Raw genomic sequence first — 26,567 nt, forward strand, 5'->3', positions numbered from 1 at the left:
ATCCCGATGCCTATCTTTAGCCCTACGCCAGGAGCCCAACAACCAGCATACTGAAAAAAGGTAAGCCAAGTGGCGGGCGCGAACAGCCGTGCAGGGGGAGGGTTAGGTTAGGGGCTCCCGGGGAGGACTTAGGGTTAGGCAACCCCCAGGAGGGTTAGGGTTAGGCTACAGGATGGGGGAGTTAGGGTTAGGCACCCCTGGGTGGAGCTTAGGGTTAGGCACCCCCCCCCCGTGAGACTTAGGTTTAGGCTGCGGGGAAGGGGAGGTTAGGTTTAGGCACTTACAGGGGGGGTAGGGTTAGGCACTTGGGGGGAGGTTAGGGTTAGTCACCCCTAAGGGAGGTTTAGGGGGGGTTAGTGAATAGGAAAATACTTACCTGTCAGGATTAGAACCGCCGGTCTTTCAGCGTTGGCATTAGAACCGCCGGGCATGTGTCCGGTTGTAAATCATACAGATCCCGCTTGGCACACTTATCTTTGGGCACCCCCGGGAGGATGTTAGGGTTAGGCACCCCCCCGGGAGGATTAGGTTTAGGCTGCGGGGAAGGGGGATTAGGTTTCTGCACTTACAGGGGGGGTTAGGGTTAGGCACTTGGGGGGGAAGTTAGGGTTAGGCACCCCTGACGGATGGTTAGTGTTAAGGGGGGAGAGGGTTAGTAATAGTTAAAAAACTTACCTGTCAGGATCTTCTGTTGCCAGTCTTCCGGCGTCGGGATTTAGACTTTCATACCGATCCCATCTTAGAGGATGTCCTTAATCATTTAAAGAGAATGGCTCTTATTGGAAAAGTTATCCCACCTGGTACCAATGTGGGAATTCTTGACCAAATGACTTGGTAAATGCAAAACCTCAGCCCGGACACTAGGCAATCGCTGGTGATATCAAGCTATCCAATTGGTTCCAGACAACCATCAACCGGATTATAGCTAATTTACACATATTCACTGTACAGTAGTTTACTTTTTAGGTGGTATAAAAGCCTATATGCACTAGTGTGTGTCTATGTTCCCTAAATAAAATTATATATATATATATATATATATATATATATATAATTATAGCGGAGATGGGTAGGGGATGGCCAGATCATGAGGGTGAAGGACGGACTATACTAATACTATACTATACTAATATATATATATATATATATATATATATATAATATATTAATGCCCTAGCATTAATCTCTGTATGTGCACAAAGGGGCATGGCACTGCCGCATGGGGCGTGACTTTGTAGGGTCTGTACATATATATGTATTCACAAAGGTGATTCACAGACTCACAAAGGTGGAGGACTATTCTTCTGTTAAAGAAGCATTAGAAAAGACTGGGATTTGCACAGGAGCAAGTAATTAAGGAAGATATTTTTGTTAAAGAAGCATTAGAGAAGTCTGGGATTTGTATATGATCTGTTATACAACAGGAGCAAGCAATTAAGGAGATATTTTGTTCTCAGTATGAGGATTATACACCTCATTAACATCTAAAAGGTGGTTTCTATCAAGATCCAAACCTGGGAGACCAGAAGTCTGAAGGATAGAATAAATAAACTCTATATGTTCCTATAAATAAGGATTTAAAAATACTCAGGAGCTGTCTAATGAATCAACCAGTATTAGCTGTCATTAAAAGGGTGGTTTCTTACACATTTTGAGACAAGCAAGTCAAAGACGCCACAGAACCCCTGATGAAGTTGTGATCGATGAAACACGTTTGGAGATTGTCGTCAATTGACAAAGATTTGTTCAATAATCCTGTTCCTTATAATTGGGATAATAACAGGTTATATGTTAATAAGAAAAGTTTTATGTATTTTAGAATTTTAATAAAGTGTTTTAGAATGATTAAAGTGGTTTGTGTGTCAACTCTCATCTTCCATTTAATCATAATCCATATCTATATTTATATCAATATTGTATCACCAGAAGGGACTGAAATTGTGAATATTAAGGGCTTCTCAGGTTATCCTTTAATTTATATATATATATATATATATATTAGGGGTGTGCACCGGCCACTTTTCGTGTTTTGTGTTTTGGTTTTGGATCTGGATCTTTCTTCGTGTTTTGGATCTGGATTGGTTTTGCCAAAACCACCCTTCCGTGTTTTGGGTTCTGGGTTTTGTGTTTTGGATCTGTATTTTTTTGAAAAAAAGCATAAAAACAGCTAAAATCACAGAATTTGTAGGTTTTTCTGCTCCTATGCTATTATTAACCTCAATAACCTTAATTTCCACTCATTTCCAGTCTATTCTGAATACCTCACACCTCACAATAGTGTTTTTATGTCCAAAAGGTTGCACCGAGGTAGCTGGATGACTATGCTAAGCGACACGAGTGGGCGGCACAAACACGTGACCCATCTAGGCGTGAAACTGCAGTGGCAGACAGGATGGCATTGAAAAACTAGGCCCCAAACTGTACATAATGCAAAGAAAAAAAAGAGGTGCAAGATGGAATTGTCCTTGGGCCCTCCCACCCACCCTTATGTTGTATAAACAGGACATGCACACTTTAACAAACCAATCATTTCAGCGCCAGGGTCTGCCACACAACTGTGGCTGAAATGATTGGTTCGTTTGGGCCCCCACAAAACAAGCTGGCAATTAATCTGTCCCTGCACAAACTGGCTCTACGGAGGCAAGAAGTCGTCCTCATCCTCCTCATCCACAGATTCCTCACCCTCTTCAGTGTTATGTACATCCTCATCCTCACAGAGTATTAATTCGTCCCTGCTGGAACCACAGGTCCCTCTGTACGTTCTGGAGGCTGGTCTCCCTGGAAGAGTTGATCATTCATTTTATGAACATCATCTTCTCCACATTTTGTGGAAGCAACCTCCTACGCCTTTCGCTAACAAGGTTCCCGGCTGCACTAAACACTCTTTCGGAGTACACACTGGAGGGGGGGCAACTCAGGTAAAATAGAGCCAGTTTGTACAGGGACCTCCAAATTGCTTCTTTTTCCTGCCAGTACAGGTACGGACTGTCTGACATGCCTACTTGGATGCTGTCACCGATGTAATCCTTTAACAGACAGACGCACGCTTGTCGCTGCTGCTTTGAGGATTCAAGTGCGGCTACAGCCCACACAATTCACAAAGATAGAAAAAAAAAAAAGAATATTTTTATTGTTTGTGGAGCACACTTTGAGGGTTACACCACCCTCTAACAGACAGACGCACGCTTGTCACTGCTGCTTTGAGGATGCAAGTGCGGCTACAGCCAACACAATTCACAAAGACAGAAAAAAGAAGAAGAATATTTTTATTCTTTGTGTAGCACACTTTGAGGGTGTCACCACCCTTTAACAGACAGACGCACGCTTGTCGCTGCTGCTTTAAGGATGCAGGTGCGGCTACAGCCCACACATTTCACAAAGACCGAAAAAAAAAGAACAATATTTTAATTGTTTGTGTAGCACACTTTGAGGGTGTCACCACCCTTTAACAGACAGACGCACGCTTGTCGCTGCTGCTTTAAGGATGCAGGTGCGGCTACAGCCCACACAATTCACAAAGACAGAAAAAAGAAGAATATTTTTATTGTTTGTGTAGCACACTTTGAGGGTGTCACCACCCTTTAACAGACAGACGCACGCTTGTCGCTGCTGCTTTGAGGATGCAAGTGCGGCTACATCGCACACAAGTCACAAACACATAAAAAAAATAGTTTTTTATTTTTTGGAGCACTTTGAGAGTTACACCACCCTTTAACAGACAGACGCACGCTTGTCGCTGCTGCTTTAAGGATGCAGGTGCGGCTACAGCCCACACATTTCACAAAGACCGAAAAAAAAGAACAATATTTTAATTGTTTGTGTAGAACACTTTGAGGGTGTCACCACCCTTTAACAGACAGACGCACGCTTGTCGCTGCTGCTTTAAGGATGCAGGTGCGGCTACAGCCCACACAATTCACATAGACAGATAAAAGAAGAAGAATATTTTTATTGTTTGTGTAGCACACTTTGAGGGTGTCACCACCCTTTAACAGACAGACGCACGCTTGTCGCTGCTGCTTTAAGGATGCAGGTGCGGCTACAGCCCACACATTTCACAAAGACCGAAAAAAAAGAACAATATTTTAATTGTTTGTGTAGCACACTTTGAGGGTGTCACCACCCTTTAACAGACAGACGCACGCTTGTCGCAGCTGCTTTAAGGATGCAGGTGCGGCTACAGCCCACACAATTCACAAAGACAGAAAAAAGAACAATATTTTAATTGTTTGTGTAGCACACTTTGAGGGTGTCACCACCCTTTAACAGACAGACGCACGCTTGTCGCTGCTGCTTTAAGGATGCAGGTGCGGCTACAGCCCACACAATTCACAAAGACAGAAAAAAGAACAATATTTTAATTGTTTGTGTAGCACACTTTGAGGGTGTCACCACCCTTTAACAGACAGACGCACGCTTGTCGCTGCTGCTTTAAGGATGCAGGTGCGGCTACAGCCCACACAATTCACAAAGACAGAAACAAGAATAATATTTTAATTGTTTGTGTAGCACACTTTGAGGGTGTCACCACCCTTTAACAGACAGACGCACGCTTGTCGCTGCTGCTTTAAGGATGCAGGTGCAGCTACAGCCCACACAATTCACAAAGACAGAAACAAGAAGAATATTTTTATTGTTTGTGTAGCACACTTTGAGGGTGTCACCACCCTTTAACAGACAGACGCACGCTTGTCGCTGCTGCTTTGAGGATGCAAGTGCGGCTACATCGCACACAAGTCACAAACACATTAAAAAAATAGTTTTTTATTTTTTGGAGCACTTCGTGAGTTACATCACCCTTTAACAGACAGACGCACGCTTGTCGCTGCTGCTTTAAGGATGCAGGTGCGGCTACAGCCCACACAATTCACAGACAGAAAAAAGAAGAAGAATATTTTTATTGTTTGTGTAGCACACTTTGAGGGTGTCACCACCCTTTAACAGACAGACGCACGCTTGTCGCTGCTGCTTTGAGGATGCAAGTGTGGCTACATCGCACACAAGTCACAAACACATTTAAAAAATTTTTTTGATTTTTTGGAGCACTTTGAGAGTTACAACACCCTTTAACAGACAGACGCACGCTTGTCGCTGCTGCTTTGAGGATGCAAGTGCGGCTACAGCCCACACAATTCACAAAGACAGAAAAAAAAAGAACAATATTTTAATTGTTTGTGTAGCACACTTTGAGGGTGTCACCACCCTTTAACAGACAGACGCACGCTTGTCGCTGCTGCTTTAAGGATGCAGGTGCGGATACAGCCCACACATTTCACAAAGACAGAAAAAAAAAGAATAATATTTTAATTGTTTGTGTAGCACACTTTGAGGGTGTCACCACCCTTTAACAGACAGACGCACGCTTGTCGCTGCTGCTTTGAGGATGCAGGTGGAATCTAGACGGGATTTGGAACCGAGGACACACTACCTCCATCAATTGTCTAAATCCCACTGCACTAATGTCGGATACCGGACGCACGTCTAACACCAACATAGCAGTCAAGGCCTCAGTTATACGTTTTGCTTCAGGATGACTGCTGTCGTACTTCATCCTCATCGCTAGGGACTGTTGGAGGGTCAATTGCTTAGTAAAAGTAGTGATGTTCCTACTTCCTCTCTGGGATGATGAACAACTCCCAGCAGCAGCAACAGCACTAGTAGGAAGTGGTTCTTGATCTTTCCCTATTTTATTTTTATCAGAGAAAGTTTGGCCCTCCATTTATGTTATATTGATATATATACGTGCGGCTAAAGCGCACACAAACACAGAAAATATTTTTTTATTTTTGCTGGAGAGTAGTGCACTTTGTGGGTTACACCACCCTTTAAGAAATGAGCCAGCCGGCTCTTTACTTATGGGACACAGGCGCACGCTTGGCGCTGCTCCTTTGTTGATGCACGTGCAGCCACAGTGCACACAAGTCACAAACACAGAAAATATATATTTTTTTGGTTTGGAGTGTACTTTGGGGGTTACAGAACCCTTTAACGGTCAAGCCAGCCGGCCCTTTACTTATGACACAGGCGCACGCTTGGCACTACTTTGTTGATGCACGTGCGGCTACTGCGCACACAATTCACAAACACAGAAAATAATTTTTTTTTTGGTTTGGACTGGAGTGTACTTTCGGGGGTTACAGCACCCTTTAACGGTCAAGCCAGCCGGCCCTTTACTTATGACACAGGCACACGCTTGGCACTACTTTGTTGATGCACGTGCGGCTACTGCGCACACAATTCACAAACACAGAAAATACATTTTTTTTTGGTTTGGACTGGAGTGTACTTTGGGGGTTACAGCACCCTTTAATGATCAAGCCAGCTGGCCCTTTACTTATGACACAGGCGCACGCTTGGCACTACTTTGTTGATGCACATGCGGCTACTGCGCACACAATTCACAAACACAGAAAATAATTTTTTTTTTGGTTTGGACTGGAGTGTACTTTGGGGGTTACAGCACCCTTTAACGGTCAAGCCAGCCGGCCCTTTACTTATGACACAGGCGCACGCTTGGCACTACTTTGTTGATGCACGTGCGGCTACTGCGCACACAATTCACAAACACAGAAAATAATTTTTTTTTTGGTTTGGACTGGAGTGTACTTTCGGGGGTTACAGCACCCTTTAACGGTCAAGCCAGCCGGCCCTTTACTTATGACACAGGCGCACGCTTGGCACTACTTTGTTGATGCACGTGCGGCTACTGCGCACACAATTCACAAACACAGAAAATAAATTTTTTTTTGGTTTGGACTGGAGTGTACTTTGGGGGTTACAGCACCCTTTAACGGTCAAGCCAGCTGGCCCTTTACTTATGACACAGGCGCACGCTTGGCACTACTTTGTTGATGCACATGCGGCTACTGCGCACACAATTCACAAACACAGAAAATAATTTTTTTTTTGGTTTGGACTGGAGTGTACTTTGGGGGTTACAGCACCCTTTAACGGTCATGCCAGCCGGCCCTTTACTTATGACACAGGTGCACGCTTGGCACTACTTTGTTGATGCACGTGCGGCTACTGCGCACACAATTCACAAACACAGAAAATAATTTTTTTTTTGGTTTGGACTGGAGTGTACTTTCGGGGGTTACAGCACCCTTAACGGTCAAGCCAGCCGGCCCTTTACTTATGACACAGGCGCACGCTTGGCACTACTTTGTTGATGCACGTGCGGCTACTGCGCACACAATTCACAAACACAGAAAATTATTTTTTTTTGGTTTGGACTGGAGTGTACTTTCGGGGGTTACAGCACCCTTTAACGGTCAAGCCAGCCGGCCCTTTACTTATGACACAGGCGCACGCTTGGCACTACTTTGTTGATGCACGTGCGGCTACTGCGCACACAATTCACAAACACAGAAAATATATTATTTTTTTAGCACTTGGGGGGAGCACCCCTGATGGACAGAGCACCCCCTGGACAACACTACAGCACCTCTTTAGGACTGGGACACTGCACAGGACTTTGGAGTGGATACAGCCCCTATGGAGAACTGACTGCACAACACAGTCCAGCCAGCCCCTATGGACTTTGAAGTAGTGGACACAGCCCCTATTAACAACAGCAGCACAGCACAACACAGCCAGCCCCTATGGACTTTGAAGTAGTGGACAACAGCAGCACTACACTACACTACACAGCCCTAACTCCCACCCTCCCTCTTCACTGTCCACAGCCGAGTGAGAAAATGGCGCCGACGTGGGTACCTTATATAGGATCCAAAACCCGCGAGACTCGGAAGGCGGGAAGATGACGTTTTGCCTCGATTTCAGAATCCGAGTCAGGCGGGAAAAGTCGAGCCTGACTCGGATCGGACTCGGATCGGGGGGGCTCGGGGGGGTTCGGATTTCAGAAATCCGAACCCGCTCACCCCTAATATATATATATATATAATAGATCACATGTCCGTGCATTATTTCCCAACGACTGCACACCTCAGTCTTGGTCTACTTGCAACTGTAATCTGAACATCATCACAAAGCTACAGCTGTATCACTCCACAAAATCATCTCTCAGAGACAGTGCTCATGGTTAAGCAGCACACCACTGCCTCACTGACATACACATGTCTGTCAGTAAAATATGACTTAATGGACCTGACATTAGTCCTCACCAGAACTTGAACAGGATTTACCCGATTAGTCACTTCAATGTCCAGCACAGCATACAGTGAGCAGACATGCCAGCCTTGGCCCTGAAGCACTTCCTATCAGTACAATTCACTGTACAACACATGTTTTTTTTTCCAAACTGAATCTCTCTTACACACTGTTATCCAGTTTAATATTAATTATTTTTAATGAATAAACATTTAACAGCCTTTTCTGAACCATATCTTCCTCCTATTCTGTATCTATTTCACCTTACATCATCTCAACATCATACTTGCCAACTTTACAGAGCTCCTCCCCATGAGAAGCCCGGAGAGGAGATTCTGCTGACATCTTCGGGCAGGGGATGCCGGTCTGTAGACGTCATTGGGCACCGCCCCATCACAGAAAAGGGCAACGATTCGCGGATCCATGAGAAGGGGATGGGGCTAAGTGACACGATTCACATAATTATAGCCCTGTCCCCTCCCTATGGACCCGTGAATTCCCAGTAAAATCTCCCCATCCTGCCCACTTGACTAGGTAGTGGGCTGGATGCGGCAGATCTACCTACATTGTCAAGGGTGCAGGGGGCTACATGAAAAATCGTGAGCCTCCCAAAACTTCTGATAGAGTAGGCCAGATTGATCCACATAGAACCTTTGGCCTTGTGCATTACAAGGCACACCAAGGTGTGCGTACTGTATATCAGACACCCAAGAGTGGTATATCTAATAAATATATATTGTGACACAGTCAGATTAGGGGACCCTCTCCTGGGTAGATGTCTCCTTCCTTACACACACACACAGCAGCAGGGAAGCAGCACACCAGTCTGGATGCGAGTACAAGCTGGTCGGCGCCAGTCTTTATTGTACAATGTCAGAAACAACATAAAGAAAACATAAACATAAATCCTAGCCCTGTCGGGGCACTAACTTCACAGGTGGTTCCCTCACTACCAGAACCTGGCAGGGCCTAATGCCCTCACCAGCAACAAAGGCACAGCACAACACTCACAGTTAGGTTTTCAAGTGTCTCTGAGCAAACTCCCTGCCTGCTCTCCCAGGTGAGACACTCAGCCCTAAACACACAAGGCTTATATTGGCCACTCTCAGGTGGGAACCCTAACAAGCCTGTTACCAGGCTGTGAGAACCAAAACCTGGAGTGGCCATGGGTGGAGCCCTCCCTCTCCTCTCACCCACAACCCCCAGGTCCCAAACCGGCTTTTCAAAAGGCCGAGGCTCAAGCCTGCTACACTGCAGACTTTCTCCTGGGGGTTTAGAACACATAAGACAGGAATCTGGGACAAATGTACCTGCCACAGATCTCTTTACCAGTGATCCTATCACATATCCCCCCCTTTGTTTCGACCTGTGGGGAGGAACAACTGAAGCCCCCAAACAATGAATGCATGACAACGCGTCTGCATTGGCCAGCTGGCTTCCTGGACTGTGTTCCACTGCAAATTTAAAAGTTTGTAACGTCAAGAACCATCTCGTAATTCTCGCATTACTGTCCTTATTTTTGGACATCCACTTCAAAGGGGCATGGTCAGTGATCAATTTGAACTTTCTTCCAACCAAGTAGTACCTGAGAGCCTCTAACGCCCACTTTATGGCCAACGCCTCCTTCTCCACTGTGGCATAGTTTCTCTCATGTACATTCAACTTTCTGCTAAGATACAAAATAGGGTGTTCCTCACCCTCCTTGTTCTGGGACAGGACCGCTCCTATACCTACTTCTGATGCATCGGTTTGTACTATGAATTCCCTTTCAAAATTAGGAGTCATCAGGACTGGTTGAGAACACAACGCTACTTTCAACTCCTGAAAAGCTTTCTCTGCCTCAGGACTCCATTCTACCATGACTTTTTGTTTGCCTTTGGTCAGGTCAGTCAGTGGGACTGCCATGGTGGCAAAGTTGGGTATAAACCTCCTGTAGTACCCGTAATTCCCAAGAAGGCTCTCACCTGCTTCTTATTCAGAGGCCGTGGCCAGTTTTGTATGGCATCAACTTTATTGAGCTGAGGCTTTATCAGGCCTCTGCCAATGGTGTATCCCAGATATTTTACTTCCTCCATGCCTAGACTTTTTTGGGTTGGCTGTCAAACCTGCCTTATAGATGGAGTCCAACACTCCTTGTACCCTGGGTAAGTGAGACTGCCAATCAGGACTATGAATGACCACGTCATCCAGATAAGCAACCGCATACCATCTATGGGTCCTTAGAATCCTGTCCATCATTCTTTGGAAGGTAGCAGGTGCCCCATGTAGCCCGAAGGGCAACATCTTGTACTGAAACAAGCCCTCTGGTGCTGAAAAAGCTGTCTTTTGTTTGGTGCTCTCGGTTAACGGTACTTGCCAATACCCTTTGGTTAGGTCAAGAGTGGTTAAATACCTTGCTGTCCCTAGTCTCTCAATCAGTTCATCCACTCTTGGCATCGGGTAGGCATCGAATTTTGAAACACTGTTCAACTTTCGGAAGTCATTGCAGAAACGCACACTCCCGTCGGGCTTTGGAATCAACACAATGGGACTTGACCATTCACTATGTGATTCTTCAATAACCCCTAACTCTAGCATATTTTTAATTTCTTTCGACACCGATTCTCTTTGTGCTTCTGGTAACCTATAGGGCTTTAGATTAACTTTAACCCCTGGGTCAGTGATGATATCATGTTTAATGACCGAGGTTTTCCCAGGTACGTCAGAGAACAGCACCCTATTTCTGATCAGAAACTCCTTGACCTCTTGTTGTTGAATTGCTGACAGGGTTTTTGCCACTGTCACTTCGGGAACTAAGGGCCCTGGATTTACTGGAGGGGCTCGGACGGCCGACAGTACCGTTCTATCTTTCCAGGGCTTTAACAGATTTATATGGTATATCTGTTCCGGCTTTCTTTTCCCCGGCTGGTAAACTTTGTAATTGACCTGCCCCACTCTTTCTAAGATTTCAAAGGGCCCTTGCCATTTAGCCAAAAGTTTATTTTCCACAGTGGGAACCAATACTAACACTCTGTCCCCAGGAGCAAAGCTGCGTAACCGAGCATTGCGGTTGTATACCCTCTGCTGTGCCTGTTGAGCCTGTTCCAGGTGCTCTCTCACTATCAGCACTACCGCAGCAATTCTCTCCTGCATTTGAGAAACATACTCAATCACCATTTTGTAAGGACTAGACTGCCCCTCCCATGTCTCTTTGGCAATGTCTAGTAACCCCCTTGGGTGTCTCCCATACAACAAGTCGAAGGGTGAAAACCCGGTGGAGGACTGGGGAACTGCTCTTATGGCCAACAATAAATACGGCAATAAGTAATCCCAATCCCTACCATCCTTGTCGACCACTTTCCTAAGCATGTGTTTTAACGTCTTGTTAAACCTCTCGACCAGCCCATCGGTTTGGGGGGTGATAAACCGAAGTTCTTAACTGTTCGATTTTGAACAGGCGGCATAACTCTTTCATGACTTTTGACATAAACGGTGTACCCTGGTCAGTTAGTATCTCCTTAGGTATACCCAGCCTGCTAAAGACATGAACTAGCTCTCTGGCAATGGTATTGCGCAACGGGATCGCTTCAGGGTACCTGGTAGCGTAATCCATTATGACCAGAATATACTGGTGTCCCCTGGCAGACTTCATTAAGGGTCCAACCAAATCCATCGCTATTCTTTCAAACGGCACCTCTATAATAGGCAATGGAACTAGTGGACCCTTAAAATGTGGCCTGGGAGCATGATACTGACACTCAGGGCAGGATGCGCAAAAGTCAGATACCTCTTTATGAAGCCCGGGCCAGAAAAACCTCTGCATTATTCGCTCAGTGGTTTTCTCTACCCCTAGATGGCCTGCCATTATATGACCATGGGCCAGATCCAACACTGTTCTTCTGTAGGCTTGGGGAACTATTAGTTGTTCCACAACATCTTCCCCCTTCTTAGTCACCTGATATAACAAATCCTGACACATTGCCATGTGGGGATAGGACAAAGGACTATCAGGGTCTACGGGTTTACCATCAACTACTTTTACATTCTCCCTGGCTTTTACCAAAGTAGGGTCATTCAACTGCTCCACAGCAAAGACCTCTCTTCTGACCTCTAAATCAGGCAGATGATCACCTGGCCCAACAACACTTCCCACCTCAATGGGAGGCACATCAGTTGGCGGGCCACCGTCACGCTCCGCATTCTCTAGTTCGACAAACATAGTAGAAAAAGGGAATAACTCTGACTCAGAAGAAACTCCCTCCTCCGCTACATCGACAACCTTCTCAAATGGATCGGGGTTGTTCACCTCTGGAACAAAACGGCTTTCCCACAACTTCCAGAAGTGAGCAAAGTCTCTCCCCAATAAAGCATCGTACATCAGACCATGCACCAAACCCACAGAAACTATAGCAGAACCACATGGTGTCTCGATGTTCACCTCGGCAGTAACATAATATCGAGTATCCCCATGTATGCAGGTCACACCAACAGTTTTCCCCTCACGCCGCAAGGGGTTCACCAGCTCAGCTTTTATAAGTGTCACCAAGCTACCAGAGTCTAACAGTGCCTCTACTCGGTTGCCATCTACAGTGAGTACACACATGTGCTTATCAGTCTCAGCCTGCCGGTCAGCCGTACAGGCTATCTGTGCAAAGAAAGACCCCCTACGGTAGACATGAGCAGTATCACATTGCATAGGTTCAGTTGCAAGTGAACAATTAGCGGCAATATGGCCGAAGCCACCACATCGGAAACACTGAGTCATATTAATGTCTAGTTGTTTACGGGGCAAGAACCTTCCCAGCCTGGCAGGCCTGTCTCCAGGTTCTACACCCTCAGTCTTAGGTACATTCCAACGCCCAGCACCCTTCTCTCCTGGAACAGTCTTACCAGTGTCTGTGGGAGTTCGCCGGTGCGCCATCGGGGCTCGGTGGGGCATACTCATCAGCTCCTCAGCTGCCACGTACCTCTCCACCAGCTCGACCAACTGGTCCGCGGACTTAGGGTCTGCATGGCTCACCCACTTGCGCAGAGTCACAGGTAATGATCGCAGGTACCGGCCCATCACGACCCTTTCCACGATCTGTGGTCCCGTCAGCATCTCGGGCTGTAGCCATTTTGAGGACAGATGGATGAGGTCATGCATCTGTGAACGTGGAGGCTTATCCATATGGAACTCCCAGCAGTGGACCCGTTGGGCACGAACAAAGGTGGTGACTCCCAAGCGAGTTAGGATCTCCTGTTTTAGTTTTTTATAGTCCTTGGCATCAGCCAGGCATAAGTCGAAATAGGCCTTTTGTGGCTCCCCCGACAGAAAAGGTGCCACCAGACTTGCCCACTGCTCCTTGGGCCAACTCTCCCTTTCGGCCGTTCTTTCAAATGCCGTGAGGTAGGCCTCCACATCATTGCTCAAAGTCATCTTTTGGAGGAAGTGACTGGCTCGTATGGAGTGAGTGGTGGTGGGAGGACCAGTAGTAACATCTCTGGGCTGGGCGACCAGGTGCTGTACCACCTCTTTTATGGCTTGGCTGTTTTCCGCTAAGGCCCGGCTGTTTTCCGCTAAGGCCTGGCGGGTTTCCTCGACGGCGACCTGTTGTTGCCTCTGGGCTGTCTCCAAGGCCAACAGTTGCACCCTGGTGGATTCCTGCTGAACTCTGTTTGTCTCCTGCTGAGCTGCTGTAGCTTGGAGCAAGGCCTTAATAATGTCCTCCATTTTGTCCTGGGGTGTAGGTTGGAAGCTGAACCTTGCCTCTCTGAGCATTGGCTGACGCCTCCTCTATGGGACTCCAAGGACACAGTGTTATTTCCACACTCACCAATTGGGTGTCTGTCCCTTTAATTTTTAAACGGAAAGTTTTCCTCTCACTGCAACTTCAGTGTGTGTGGTTGCCCGCATTCTCCACCATATTGTGACACAGTCAGATTAGGGGACCCTCTCCTGGGTAGAGGTCTCCTTCCTTACACACACACACAGCAGCAGGGAAGCAGCACACAAGTCTGGATGCGAGTACAAGCTGGTCGGCGCCAGTCTTTATTGTACAATGTCAGAAACAACATAAAGAAAACATAAACATAAATCCTAGCCCTGTCGGGGCACTAACTTCACAGGTGGTTCCCTCACTACCAGAACCTGGCAGGGCCTAATGCCCTCACCAGCAACAAAGGCACAGCACAACACTCACAGTTAGGTTTTCAAGTGTCTCTGAGCAAACTCCCTGCCTGCTCTCCCAGGTGAGACACTCAGCCCTAAACACACTAGGCTTATATTGGCCACTCTCAGGTGGGAACCCTAACAAGCCTGTTACCAGGCTGCGAGAACCAAAACCTGGAGTGGCCGTGGGTGGAGCCCTCCCTCTCCTCTCACCCACAACCCCCAGGTCCCAAACCGGCTTTTCAAAAAGCCGAGACTCAAGCCTGCTACACTGCAGACTTTCTCCTGGGGGTTTAGAACACATAAGACAGGAATCTGGGACAAATGTACCTGCCACAGACCACTTTACCAGTGATCCTATCACTATATATATATATATATATATATAATGACATTACTTGTTAGGTGTATGTACTATGTATAGCAGATATAGCCTGGACCATTTGTGTTCCCTATATAACATCATTGCCACCACTGGATGAGAAGTTTGTTGTGAGATTATGCTGTTTCCATATTTTATGTGTGACTATTGTGTGTCATACAAAAGTAAAATATAGAACAAACTAAAAGCATTTCAGGTAAATTAACTAATTATTCTTATGTCTTTTCTAGCTTCAGGGAACCATTTCCTGTTCAACAGCCAGACAGGAGAAACAAAGTGGATTAAATGAAAAGATAATAGCCACAGAGCTCCTTGTATTGTAGGACCCTGTTTGTTTTCTACTGGAGCTGTTTTATACTGTCCTAGTCTCAATGCTTTTGGATATACATGCAATGCTTACTGATGCTATTACTATTTCCATGGTTTTTATAATACAAATAAATAGCAAAGTTTACATAAATGAAAACGATTTTAAACACAGCAGAATGTTTTCCGTTTAGCTTAGATAAAAATCTCCACAGAAGCCTATGTTTGTATCGGTTTGTTTTATTGCTTCAGAACTATGGGCCTCATTAAGCACGGATCGCAAGTCTGCAATCGCACACACCAGCACGTTGCAAAATTCTGCAAATGAATGAGAACGCCCAACACTGTATAACACATCGGTAACATCGAGTAACATCGGACCTATACGCACAGTTGTGATTGAGCTGACCCTGATTCACAAACTGTGAAACTTCCTGTCGCCATCTAGACCTCTGGCTGCGTATGCAATCGCAGGGGCTTAAATATGCACGCCCCTGTAGCGGCGTTCAAATGCACAGGCATGCCTGCGCTCCTTCGACTACCCCCTCTCCACCCCCAGCCATAGCTTCCTGTCAATCTCTCTGCGATGGCTCTGCGTATCCACTATGTTAGCTTTTGCGATCACAGTGGCGGGGTCATGCAAGTGTGCTGCGGTGCATGCACAGAACATAAACATTGAACGGGTGTGTGCATCCGCAGACTTGCGATCCAAGATGAATGAGGCCCTTTATCCATAGAGGAACATATTCTGACAGCTCTCTCACTGATTTCACATTAGTTACTGTGCTGGAATCAATAATTAGTAGCGCCTGGCCATTGACCAATCACTGCATAGTCAGTGTTAAAGCCATCCCTTTTATTGAAGGCAATGAACTAGAATGAACATAAAAGGAAAGGTGGTAAAAGGAAAGATGAAGGAAGCAGCAGGTTATATTTTAGCCCTCTCAAATCCCATCATGTGCATTCAGTTCAAAACTCCTAAGTCTTTTCAAGCCTTTCCTGACTATTACTTTAAAATACTGTATTTGGCTTTAATGCTGTCTGTACAACAGAATGGAGTCTATGGCATTTACAGTTTAGATTAAGGGTTGTATCACAATTATAACAAAGTTACAATAAACAAATAAAACATGTAAAATAACTGAGCACTGATTATTTCAATATATACCAATATAAAACATATATAATTAACATCAAATGAGTAACATAAAACAATGGAATGAAGTACTAAATGCCCATGCATTTTAGAGAAATAAAGAGATAGTTTAAATGTGTCCAATACAGAACATGGGGTAAATTTACTAAGAATCGTGTCTGGGCGAGATAAAACTCGAATAGGTTCCCACAAACACGTGTGAGTTTTCCCAGACAAAACTCGCAAATTTATCAAGAAGTGAGTTTTGCAAAATCGTATTTTTCGATTGTTGAATGCAAACGTGTTTTGTCATGTGAGTTTTAGGCAACATACGTGTGAGAATGGATGTGTTTATAAAACACGTGTGAGAATGGATGTGATTATATAAAACACACAAGAGAATGGTTGTGTTTAGAAACACACATCATCCTAGAAACCTGTTTTGATTGAAGCAGTCACATCATGTACACACTGCCTAAGCATATAAAAACACCACAAACAGTCCAACCTTTGAGGGTTTTGTTGGTTGGAGGTTGCAGAGAGAAAGTGAAGAGTGTGTTTAGTGGTGTAGGAGAGTTTTTGGCTACTGGAATAGATTGCAGGTTGGTATGTGGAAATTGTTTTGTGCTTATTTATTGCCTTGTCATATATCTGTTTGTCTCATGTTTCTGTCTTTCTTGATTGTGTTTTTTTATTTTGTCCTGTCAGTGTGTTTTGTGTGTGTGTGACATGTGTGTGGGTAGTAGGAGAGGAGGTTTGTGTTAGTTTGTCTTTTTTTTTCTATGTGTTTTGCATTTGTATGGGGAGGGGGAAAGGAATATGTCCAGGGCAGAGTAGAGGCAGGGAGAGAGTGAGGTGGAGGAGGTTGCATCTCAAGGGGCCCTATAGAGCAGTACAGGCAGTAGTGATGAGGCACCCAGGCAGAGGGGCAAGACCAAGATGGGGCGCAATGTGAATTATTCTGGGGAGGAGAACATGGTCCTTGTGCAGGAGGTCATGAAAACCCACCCCGTGCTGTTTGGATGAAAGGCTACCAGCACATTGACCCGCTGCAAGAATGCCATATCACCCAGGACATTAGGCATGCCCCGTAATGCTAAAACAAAAATCTACCCTGACTGCATGCCACTGTGACTCCTGGCTAGGGAAGCAGATGCAGGTATCCATTAGTGGCTGAAATGCCGCCATTACCAGGGTTACTGTAGGTATCGTGAGAATGTTGACTGGGATGTCACGAGAACTCTAATGGTCACAGACTGAAAGCTACCAGTAGCCAGAAAATGAAACACAGCCAGAAGCATATGCAGGCCTGAGACAGAGTGGGATCGTGCTTTGTCAGGGTCTAGGTCCAGTTTGACTAGGTCATACAGATAAAATATGTTCTTACAGTTCATCCGGAACATCTGTTGGACTTCGCCAGCGTCCAATGTGTTCTGGTTCAAACACATCCAAAAAAATGTGGCCTGAGCAGCCTTTGTGATACCTGCATTACCTAATTTTCTGCTCAGTTTCTTGCTCTTGGGTTCTTCCAGCCTGGTGGTAGAGCCTCTGAAATCCCAGCAACATACAGTGAATACCAATGGTAGTATATATTGCCATTTTTTTTTCACACAAATCAATGCAGCTGATTTAGCACATTTAAAAAACATCATCATCATTAAGGGACAGATTTGTTAAAAAAATGCACCCAGCCACTGAACATTAAGGGGTATATTTCCTAAAGTGCAGGATTTTATAAGTGGAGATGTTGCCTATAGCAACCAATCAGATTCTAGCTATTATCTTCTAGAAGGTGCTAGATAAATGTTAAGTAGAATCTGATTGGTTGCTATGGGCAACATCTCCACTTCTAAAAACCTGCACTTTAGTAAATACACCCTTGTATCACTGCACATCGCGACAATAAGGAAAATGTACTAACATAAGAGCCAGGACATGGCGTTGATAAGAGCCGTCACAGCGATCAGTAGGAAAGTAAGCTAGTGCATATGTGCAGCTATCCATCTACGCATGTGCAATGTGAACAAGAATCAATGGACATCAGGATTTCCTCCAGCCCACCAGAGAGTGATCGCAAGATCCCTCTCAGGCAGGACTGTCCCATTTACGTTAACGGCCTAATGCCATGCATGCAAGTTCTACAAAACTATGCTTCTCAGTTCTTGTTAAATATCATGCCTATAGAAAACTATGGGGACGGCACAGTGAGTGTTGGCGGCTGGAAGCAGTAGATATCCGAGATATCTATGTATCTATGTTATTACATTTGAGCGACACCTAATTCTGCCTTTAAACATACGGAAACCGCAGTTTCCATTTATTTTAAAGTCAGAATTGCTATATACAGTAAATAGGCCCCTACGTTTTCCATAACACAAAACATAGAAATAAATGATTAATGATAAGATAGTAAACCTAATTAAAACATTCAGGGAAAGATTTGTGAGGGTCAGTTTGCTTGTCAATTCTCAATAACTAGCCAATATTTTGTTTTTTATTGATTCGGATTCTGTGTCTTTGGATGCAGCCAGCAGATCAGTGAAGCAGACAGTGGGCATCTTTTTACACTTCTCCTGCAGCGTAAGTCTTAAGTAATTCAAAATCTTAAATCTTAGACTTATTTCATTTTTCCAACACTTCACTATTTCTATGCTTTAAATTAATTTAATAAATATTTAGCCTGAGTTAGGATTCCCTGCAAAATGAATAAACTCATTAGAATGCAAGTGAAATAAAGTTATATTTTATCTGCAATAATAACAGTCATAATAATAATCTCTTATGTGCAGCCACAATGATGCTATTAAGCGCAAGTCTTGTCATTAACTCCCTCCTGACCGCCCACTTGTATTATATACACTGGTGGCCAAAATTGCGGACACATTTTGAAATTTGAATGTTATCAACTTCGAATGCTTATAAAAACTGTTTCACTTCACGCAGTGCAATGATTCATATATCAAACGAAAGGAAATTTAATGCTGAATTCAACACAATAAACAGAGGTCAAATATTTGTATTATAAGGGAAGTTCTGCTGTGAAAACAACACTTAGGGTGAAAATCCCTCTGTACTTATGATGTTACTGTCCTATTAGTATTTCATTGGGTATCCTTTATTTTTCAAGACCGCAGCGCAGCGACCTGATCCAGGATTGTGGTGTTAAGTGTAAATGGTCTTTCGTATGCAGCAATTGCGAGAGAAATTGGTGGGAATGTGATAACATCAGGAGTACGAAAGTTTTGTTTGCGCTATCAGGAAACACGATCTATACAAAACAAAGAAGGAAAAGGCCGGAAAAAGTGCACAACAGTTGATAGGAGAATAAATCGAATTTGCGTCAGGGACAGATGGATGTCATCTGCGGCCATTAGCAGTGACCTGATTGCAACTAGTGTTTTTGTCAGTGCAAGAACGGAACGGAGAAGACTAATGGAGGTTGGCCTAAAAGGTAGGATTCCCCGAAAAAAGCCATTGCTGAATAAAAAGCAGCAGCAGAAATGAATACAGTGGGCAAAAGAAAACATTGCATGGACAGAAGGTCAGTGGAAGCAAGTGATATGGAGTGACGAAACTAAGATATCGATATTTGGTAGTGATGGGAGAAAATGTGTGAGACGTCGCATCGGGGAAGAGGTACATCCAGATTTTATTCAAGCGACAACAAAGAATCCTACAAGTGTTATGATCTGGGCATGTATGACAGCAGATGCTGTAGGCTGCCTTTATGTCATAGATGGCATACTGAATAGCAGAAAGTACATTGACACCATCCTACAACCAAAACTTCTACCTTCTATCAGGGATCTTTTTCCAGATAATGCCCCATTTTTTTTCCAGCAGGATTCAGGACCTCATTAAGAGTCGGTCGTTGTGGCCGCACGGTCGTACAGCACCGATGTTCGCTGAACTGCGCATGCGTAAAGTTCGCAGTGCGCGTGCACAAACTAGCTGCTACGATCAGAAATTTCTCTCTCCTTGAACACAGCCAGGTCGGTAGTTTGAGTGACAGAATGAGGCGTTTGTGGGTGCTAACAGGGGAAGGTGCTTGAAAAAGGGGGAGTGGAGATCCGAACGCAGGTGTGCCTAATTATGCGAAAGGCGTTTTATGGGAGCGCATAATTAACAAAGTAGTGTCATGGCACACGTGACATGGGTGGTTTGTACACTGACCTGATCGTAGTGCTTAAGAGAGGGTATGGTCAACCTTAAGCTCTACGACCAGTTTCGATGGTTCCTGATGGTCTCGAATAATCCTTATATGCCCGGAGATGACGTGTAATGCGTACGAGAAGGGGGCGTATTTTTTGCCTTCCGGCCGCTTCCTCCCCTTGGTCGGCCAGCTAACGATCCGATCTTAAGGACGCAACATGCGAGTGCATCATTTGCATATCCGGCCCCTTTTCCCGTACCACCGTGCGGCCGCAACGACCGACTCTGAATGAGGTCCTCAGCTCCCTGCCACACTGCATGGATATGCAAACAGTGGTTCACGGAGAATGACGTACAGGTGCTGGGATGGCCGGGAAACAGCCCAGACCTGAACCCCGTAGAACATTTGTGGTTCTGTTTGAAAAAACTGGTACATCTGAGGCGTCCATCCAATAAAAGACAATTAATTGCGGCTATAATTGTCTCATGGCACTACATAAAAAAGAAGGAAGAGCTCCAAACATTGGTTGGCTCAATGCCATGTCGCTGTGCTGCTGTATTGAAAAATAAAAGATACCCAATGAAATACTGATAGGACAGTAACATCATAAGTACACAGGAATTTTCACCCTAAATGTTGATTTCACTGCATAACTTCCCTTGTAATGCAAATATTTGACCTCTGTTTATTGTGTTGAATTCAGCATTAAATTTCCTTTAATTTGATATATGAATCATTGCACTGCGTGAAGTGTAACAGTTTTTATAAGCATTCGAAGTTGAAAAACATTCAAATTTCAAAATGTGTCCGCAATTTTGGCCACCACGTTAAGTGGGTGGCAGCAAGGTGAAAGTGGACGCTGACGGGAGGGGAGCTTGCTATCCTGGGAGCATAGGTAGGGCAGAACAGCGATCACTAGGACAATATCCTCATCACACATGACAGATAAGCTCCTTGGTAAGAGTGGTTGATGGACACGATGATGATTTTCTTAATGATGACAGTTGACATCATCAGCTAGTGCCTTGGAAAAATGGTATTCTCACAGGTGTTGGTGAGTATACTTACCTTATATATGGCTATACTTTGCACACTCTCTGCAAATCTAATCCATTTGTCAGTACCCTGAGAAAAATGGGTCTGTCCCCACTGAAACAGGTTTTTTAATGTGCTTTTTATGCTAACATATTTCTTTATTGTTCTACACGCTCATGGTGCCATCTTTTTTCTACTATGTATTTTTGCAGGGATCTACCTGCGTGTCTTGATTATACAAACATTTAGCATAAGTGTTAGATAAATAGATAGATAGATAGATATATGTAGCCTATCTATCTATCTATCTATCTATGGGCGTCTTTAGAGAGGAGGGGGCCCGTGTGCATCCTCCGTCACCAGGCCCGGCAACAGAGGGGACTAGGGGCACAGCCGTACCGGACTCCGAGATTTTAGGGGCCCCGGAGGGGCCCACAGACAATCCTAATTGTAATGAATCAGACTGACTCATACAGTATACTGCTGCAGTGCCGCGGGCCGTAGCAAAGAAGGAGGAGGTGATCAGACTTTCCTCCTCCCCTCTCGTCTCCTCCTATCTTTTCCCCTCACATCTCATCCCTCTCCTCCTTCTTCTCCTCTCATAAACTGCACTTGCCGGGGGCCTGACATCACACTCTAGTGATCGGCCCCAGCGCAAAAACTAGTTGATAGGTGGCCTGTGTACTCTTGGGCTCTGGCTTTGCCCTCCTGCGGCCAGGAGAAGTTACCTGATGTAGACAGTCTCCTGCACAAGAACTGGTTTCTTACTAACAGATTTTTTTTTTCTCTCTGGCTGGCCACAGCAGAATCAGTAGACTCTGGGCACTAGAGTCTAATGCACTGTGGCTATTTTTGCGCAGCATTGAGAGACCCGACGCTGGACCTCGGAGAGGTAAGTTATAGATAATATGGGTGCAGGGTGTGCGGTTATCATATTTAAGAATGTAATATTACAATTTCCTCCCTTACTATGTGGGAGGCTTATCAGATGCCTGATGCAAGTTATCATTTGATACCCCCCCCCTAAAAAAAAAGGATAATAAATATGGTGCATATCTATCTATCTATCTATCTATCTATCTATCTATCTATCCTCTAATCTAGTTTCCTTACATGTAATATAGTAATTGACCAGCAGATGGCAATAAAGCATTACATATGTCTGCTTAAATACTTACAACCTAAATAATGTCCATTAAAATGTTATACTGTGCATTTAGAAATAAAATTTACTGTATTATTTACTGTATTATTATTTCCATTTTCAATTACTGTTGCTTTCATGTGCATTTGTAATTACCTGCACTCAAATTTAAATCATACATTTTGCCTTAGAAATAATTCAACTTTTTCAACTATTTCATCACCCCATTGTTCACAGTACATTTAGGCCTGGATTTACCTTTCAATCCTTCTAGTGCTAGTGTAAAACAAGGACCATAGTCAAGATGGCTACAGTAAATAGGAGAAGATTGTCTGGATGGTTAGCCCATGGAATAAATAAACCCCAGTCCTGGTGGCTAGTGTAAATAATAAACATCCGTAAAAATAGAACATGTACAGTAAAACACAGAACCAACACTAACCAACTATCCTTTACCACTGCAGCATATGTCCACGTTAATGACATCTTGTAGTGAAATACTATCAGCTGCTGCAGCCAACAGAAGGTACTGGAGTCACTTTTTATTGTCTGTACCTGAGTAGATTTTTAATTCAACGATCATGGTCACACTAGACTTGCGGTTGACACAGTAATATAGCCATGAAGCTAATAGGGGTTGGGTATGGATTCCCGGCGGTCGGGACGCCGCTGGCCAGAATACCGACAGCGGCATCCCAACAGTCAGAATCGCGACACCCATAGGAAGTATAGTAGTACTAACCCTAACCCCTACCCTAACCCTCCCTACCTGGTGCCTAATCCTAGCCTCCCCTAGTGCCTAAACCTAACCTCCCAAGCCCCGCACCCTAAACCTAACCCTCCCCTAACTCCCGATACTTACCTTCGGGATACTGGCAGGTGGGATACTGGAGCCAGGGATACCGACACTGGGCCGTATTCAATTAAATTTGCATCCACAAAAAAGTTCCGCCTGCCCGACTTTTCGACTACATCGCGTGTTTTGGACGCGAAAACTTATCGTGCGCGTCCCCGCTTTCCGCCGTATTCAATTCCAAAATAGGCAAAAACGGCAAGCGGCGAATGCAGAACAGGCGTAAAGTACTGTCAGACTTGGGGAAATCAGCCTTAGCCCCCCCAAAAAGATGCACTAACATTGGGGATCAATGTAGAAGTGTTCCAGTAGCCATAATAAAACTAATTGGGGTACTGAATTTGTTTAAAATCTTTGTTATTAGTGTCCTTGCAGAAGTGGTGAAGAATGGCATTAAGCAGTATTTTTTGATGCAAATAAGTACTCCCATCAAATTTGGGGTGCTTGAAATAGGTCCTAGCATATTTGAATGTCTCTAAAGTGAGGTTTTTGAAAAGTGAAATTCCTCTGTCATAGAAGCACCTGCAGTCCCAAAAACACTTAGCCCCTTCTTACAGCACCCCCAGAAGCTTATTTAGCTAATTTTTGAATTTGTCCCCCCACTTTTGTCATTTTTGTCCCAAATTTCAAAGGCGTTTATTGGGGTGATCCTAGTATTTTAAAAATCTTTTTTTCAACTGCTTCAACTGTGGAGAAAAAGTATCGCCTATTTCAGTGCCTTGACTTTCCGCATAGGCAAAAACGGAATGGAATTGAATACGGAGTAAAAAAAAAAGGCGAAATTAAAGCAAAAAACCATGCGAAAACGGCTTTTCGCTTCTAATTGAATACGACCCACTGTCGGGATTTTGGGGCTGGTATTTAGACCGTCGGCACTCCGCATGTCACGATGTTGACTACATCCCTGCTAATAGATGTGCTAGCAGCTGTAGTTGTCGACATGCAATCATTGAATTGGAAGCAGCAAGCTAGTGTTGCTGATCGTCATAGTTCTCATTCAGCAACTTGCACTTCCCTTCCAGCACTCGCCAGAGATATACCTCAGGCATATCTAATTGTGTTACCTTGCCTGTGTTCCGACTACACTTCCTCGTCCCTCTTTTCACCCGTAAATCCGAGTTGCGGTTCTGATCTTTTTTCGGTTCGGAAATCGGATTTAAAATCCGAATTTCAGGTTTTGGATTGCATAAATTAAATTATTTTAGCTGTTTTTAAAACTTTTTATCTATTTTTTTTTAAAATCGAGATACAAAACCAAAATACTTTAGGGTGGTTTTGCAAAACCAAATCCAGATCCAAAACCTTGAAGGAGATAAAGATCCAAAACCAAAACCAAAACACGGGGGTCGGCGCACATCCCTACAAATAATAAGCTGGGGTTTGTGATTTTTAAATTGTTTTTAAAATTGTGTAATATAGATAATATGTGATTTCTAAATGGCAAATGCATCAACGCTAATAATCACACAATCCTCTTTGAGAGATTTGCTTATACTGCCGTGAGGAGTTAAGTTATTTTGCACAAATTTTAAACCATTTTTATTGTCTCTAATTTACTCTACTAATTCTAAGAAAAACAGAAACTGAAAAAAGTAATAAAACACAATTATGATGAATACAATAATATTTTATTAAGTCTAAGAGCCCAAGAAACTTATATGAAAGCCAGCGGCGGAACTTCGGAGACAATGGAGGCAGTGGCCCTAGCCCTGAGGTGGAACCTCTTCTATGGCCCTGCTCCTGGCACACAATATGCTCCTGGCAGCGCCATAGATGTGACATAATAATATACACAATGCAGACAGGAAGACAGAACAATAGACATGGAGAGAATAGAACTTGAAAAGTAAGATAAGGATGTTCAAATTAACACTCAGTGTGAAACCTAGAAACATTAATTCTATAAAAGAATTGCTAGAGTTCCTTTTGATCAATCATCCAGAATTGTCCTGCAGTTTTTCAGAAGTGATCACCACATGCCTGTTGTATGTGACACTTCCTATCACTGAAAAAACATCTCTTGAAGCTGATTAAAACATTCTTGCTCAGCACAATGTCTGAAACTCGATAAAGGTCCCTTGACATTTTCTCAATATAGACCCAACTGAACAATCTGGACACTGAGAAACTTATACCACGTTAGACAGAAGCCGGGGCTTTGACCCGTTATTTTCCTGGATTTTTCAACCCGGGTTGGACCCGGGTTTTAGCTCCTACTCCCCTTTCACAGAGCACATTGGACCCGGGTTATTCCCGGGTCGACACCTTTCACACTGAACCCATGTTTGCACTGGAATATACCGTGTGTCATAAGTGTCAGGAATCGTCCTTACCCAAGGGGGTCATGCTGCTCTGTCCTGGCGGGGTCCCGGCCTGTTGGCTGCCAGAGTGTGCTGCTTATGGGTTCTCAGCATGGTGGTGGTCTCATGGGCCCGGAGCTCCGGCGGCATTCCTGCTGGTTCGGACACTGGGCGCCACCATGTCAGTCCCAGCCAGCTGAGTGTCTTGCTGTCAGGCTCCCAGCATGGTAGTGGTCTCAGAGGCCTGGAGTTCCGCTGGCATTCCTGAAAGCTCCAGACACTGGGCGTCGCCATGTTGATCCTGGCCAGCTGCCGTTAATCTCCAATGGAAGCCAGGCTGGTGTCCACCTGACCGTACCGGTCAATCACCGTGAGACCAAGAGTATAAGAATCTTCCACCTGAGCTTCATCGCTGTTAGATGTCCAAAGTTCCAGCTCCCTGGCTTGTTAGCTTTAGGGGCCTTAGGGGGGATATATGTAAATTCAGTAAATAGGTCTAATAGAAACAAATTCACATATTCTAGTGTTTTTGTGCGGATAGATAGATAGATAGATAGATAGATAGATAGATAGATAGATATGCGCCATATTTATTTTCCCTTTTTTTTAGGGGGGGCACCAAATTACAACTTGCCTCCGGGTGTCTGGGATGAACTTATGCCACTGATAAGCCTTCCACATACTAAGTGAGGGGATTGTAATATTACTGTACATTCTTAAATTTGATTACTTAGTTCATATTTCAATAGGACTGTATTTCCTGGATACCTACATTAGAGCATAAACCCATTTTGATTTTGTGAATTCTGCTTATATTTTGTCGCATACACTGGGCACACGTATATGAAGAACCCAGTACATAACATTATACCGCAGCCTATAGCGCTGGAGATATCTTTTTAATTTTACTGATTTCATGTTTTGTGGTCACTTTGTTTGTCAATGTTTTGTTTGTTATTTTTTGTCATGTTATTTTTTTAAATCAACATTAATAAAAGTTATATTATAGGGTGAGTG

General features: G+C 44.3%; 1 protein-coding gene across 1 annotated transcript in view; it reads left to right on the top strand.

Moving 5' to 3' along the window:
* The window catches only part of LOC148529242 (cadherin-related family member 4-like), a 153,434-nt gene extending 138,487 nt beyond the window's left edge, over positions 1–14,947 (top strand). Inside the window, exon 23 of the mRNA XM_088468650.1 lies at positions 14,855–14,947. Within this exon, the coding sequence (XP_088324776.1) occupies positions 14,855–14,947 (93 nt within the window). The remainder of the gene's footprint in view (positions 1–14,854) is intronic.
* Positions 14,948–26,567: the final 11,620 nt, after the last annotated feature.

Source organism: Taudactylus pleione, unplaced genomic scaffold, assembly GCF_031769625.1.
Source record: "Taudactylus pleione unplaced genomic scaffold, aTauple2 ptg000086l, whole genome shotgun sequence".
In the NCBI taxonomy this organism is placed as follows: Eukaryota; Metazoa; Chordata; class Amphibia; order Anura; family Myobatrachidae; genus Taudactylus; species Taudactylus pleione.